Raw genomic sequence first — 1,869 nt, 5'->3', positions numbered from 1 at the left:
ACTGCCACATTAGTCTTGATGGAGGTGGATATGTTTACTCCCTGTTGCACAACTCTGAAAGCCACAGCAGCACGGGCACTGTGCCATGGTAACACAGCTCCACTGAGCTATGTGGTCTCCTGCTACCAGGAGATCAATACTTGGCTGCAGTGGGGAAATAGTCATAAAGCACCTGTCCTTCCTATGATTCCTTCACTTGGGCACACAGATGTGCACATAGACACAGACACATCCCTCTGCAGCTTCTGTCTCTGGCAGCCTACCCATGCTTCCACAAGGTTTACTTGCACTTCTTGTTTTATAGGGTGTAGAAAGCATGGAAAGCAATGCAGAAAGTGTTGTTCATTTCCTGTAACAGCTTGCTAGTCACACCTGAGGAGATTGCGGATGGGGAAACTTTACCTACAGGCTGCTGTCCTGTCAGATATATGAACACGAGCTGTCAACAGTCTGGTTACTACTGTCTTGAAAAACAACAGTTAATATATTATGTGGGAACCTACAAAACCTAATGTTCCTCAGGCACACTGGGTGATTACATGTAAGACTGCAACATATACATTGCTTCCACAGTCTGTCTGAGTCAGCCCACTACACAGAGGGTTGTATTTTTCTGCAGATTCTCTGTTCAGTCTTTTCATGACTTAGGGGATGATGAGACCCTTCAGTTTTGTACTGTGATAGCTTTTAATTCTCCTTCTCCAAGGGAAAAGACTTCACTCACAAATAGAAAAGCAACTTCAGCACAGCATATGTGATCAAATCACAAGTTAATTGCCTCTACTGCCTGTGTATTTCATAGTAATTAAAGTATAAAATCTGTATTATAAAAAGTACAATCTAACTCAACATCAACTGATGTTGAGAATGCAGAAGCAGTTTACTGGGGTGCTTATGCAGACATCAACCAATTCAGTTTTGTCTTGTAAAACTAGAAACAACGGCTTGGCCCGTGCTTGCCTTAAGTTGGTTTGTGTCACCTCGCCCGGATCAAAAACCTGGCTGCTAGAATTTTTCATCAGAAGAATTATTTTACAGATTATAGAGATTTTTGATCCCATGAGCTCAGGATTAATGGAGAGACAGCACAGCCCACTGGCAGCCCCTCTTCCCTGGCATCCCTGCAGAGGGGCTCCCATGTCGTGCTGGGGAGGCAACAACCCAGCTGAGACTTGTTCCCACCCAAGGGACCTACTTTACAGCTAAAACCTTCCTGCTTGGCCTCTGCCTGATCCACTGCTCCTGCCCCATTCCATCTGCACCATGGGCTCTGCTCATCCACGCCCATATCCCAAACTATAAGTGACCTCCCCCTTAAAGAGCAGCCCATACCCGGGGAGGCATGGGATGCCAGGGGCTGGGGCTGCCCCGGGTCCCCATGGCTGCCTGCTCCTGGTGGGGCTGGGACAGGCTCTGCCTGCCACAGGGAGCCCCCACTGTTCCAACCCCCTGGTCCTCACAGCACCTGACACACTAATGCAGACTTCTCGCCTTTTACTTTACATTTTTTACCATATTAAGAGGCAGTTGTAGTGGTTCAAGTAAAAAAGGAATTGGTCCCCTGAGACGAATGTGTAATGATTTTCTTTGGACCGAGGAAGAGAAATTCATTTTTAATTGAATAATATGAGAAAAAAGCCTTACATGTGCTAATTTGTTGGACTCAAATGTGTTTAGACTGGGTTGTTGGGATGTTTTGACATTGGGTAATTAGGGTAATTGGAGAAAACAGCTGGACTATTTGGACACTAAAGATTTTGATATGGGTAAGGTCACTTTGACACTAAGATCATGGAAGTGATATACATGTAAAGGAACTTGCACAATGAAACAAAGCAATTTTCTATATAACACCAAAGATACCTTTAA

At 44.9% G+C, this 1,869-nt stretch overlaps 1 protein-coding gene across 1 annotated transcript in view; it reads right to left on the bottom strand.

Annotated features, from left to right (window-relative positions):
- Positions 1-1,380, bottom strand: part of LOC102045173 (SPARC-related modular calcium-binding protein 2-like) — a 39,871-nt gene extending 38,491 nt beyond the window's left edge. Inside the window, exon 1 of the mRNA XM_031059907.1 lies at positions 1,333-1,380. Within this exon, the coding sequence (XP_030915767.1) occupies positions 1,333-1,380 (48 nt within the window). The remainder of the gene's footprint in view (positions 1-1,332) is intronic.
- Positions 1,381-1,869: the final 489 nt, after the last annotated feature.

This window comes from Geospiza fortis, unplaced genomic scaffold (genome assembly GCF_000277835.1).
Source record: "Geospiza fortis unplaced genomic scaffold, GeoFor_1.0 scaffold41, whole genome shotgun sequence".
NCBI lineage: Eukaryota > Metazoa > Chordata > Aves > Passeriformes > Thraupidae > Geospiza > Geospiza fortis.
This window is presented reverse-complemented; position numbering and strand designations above follow the sequence as displayed.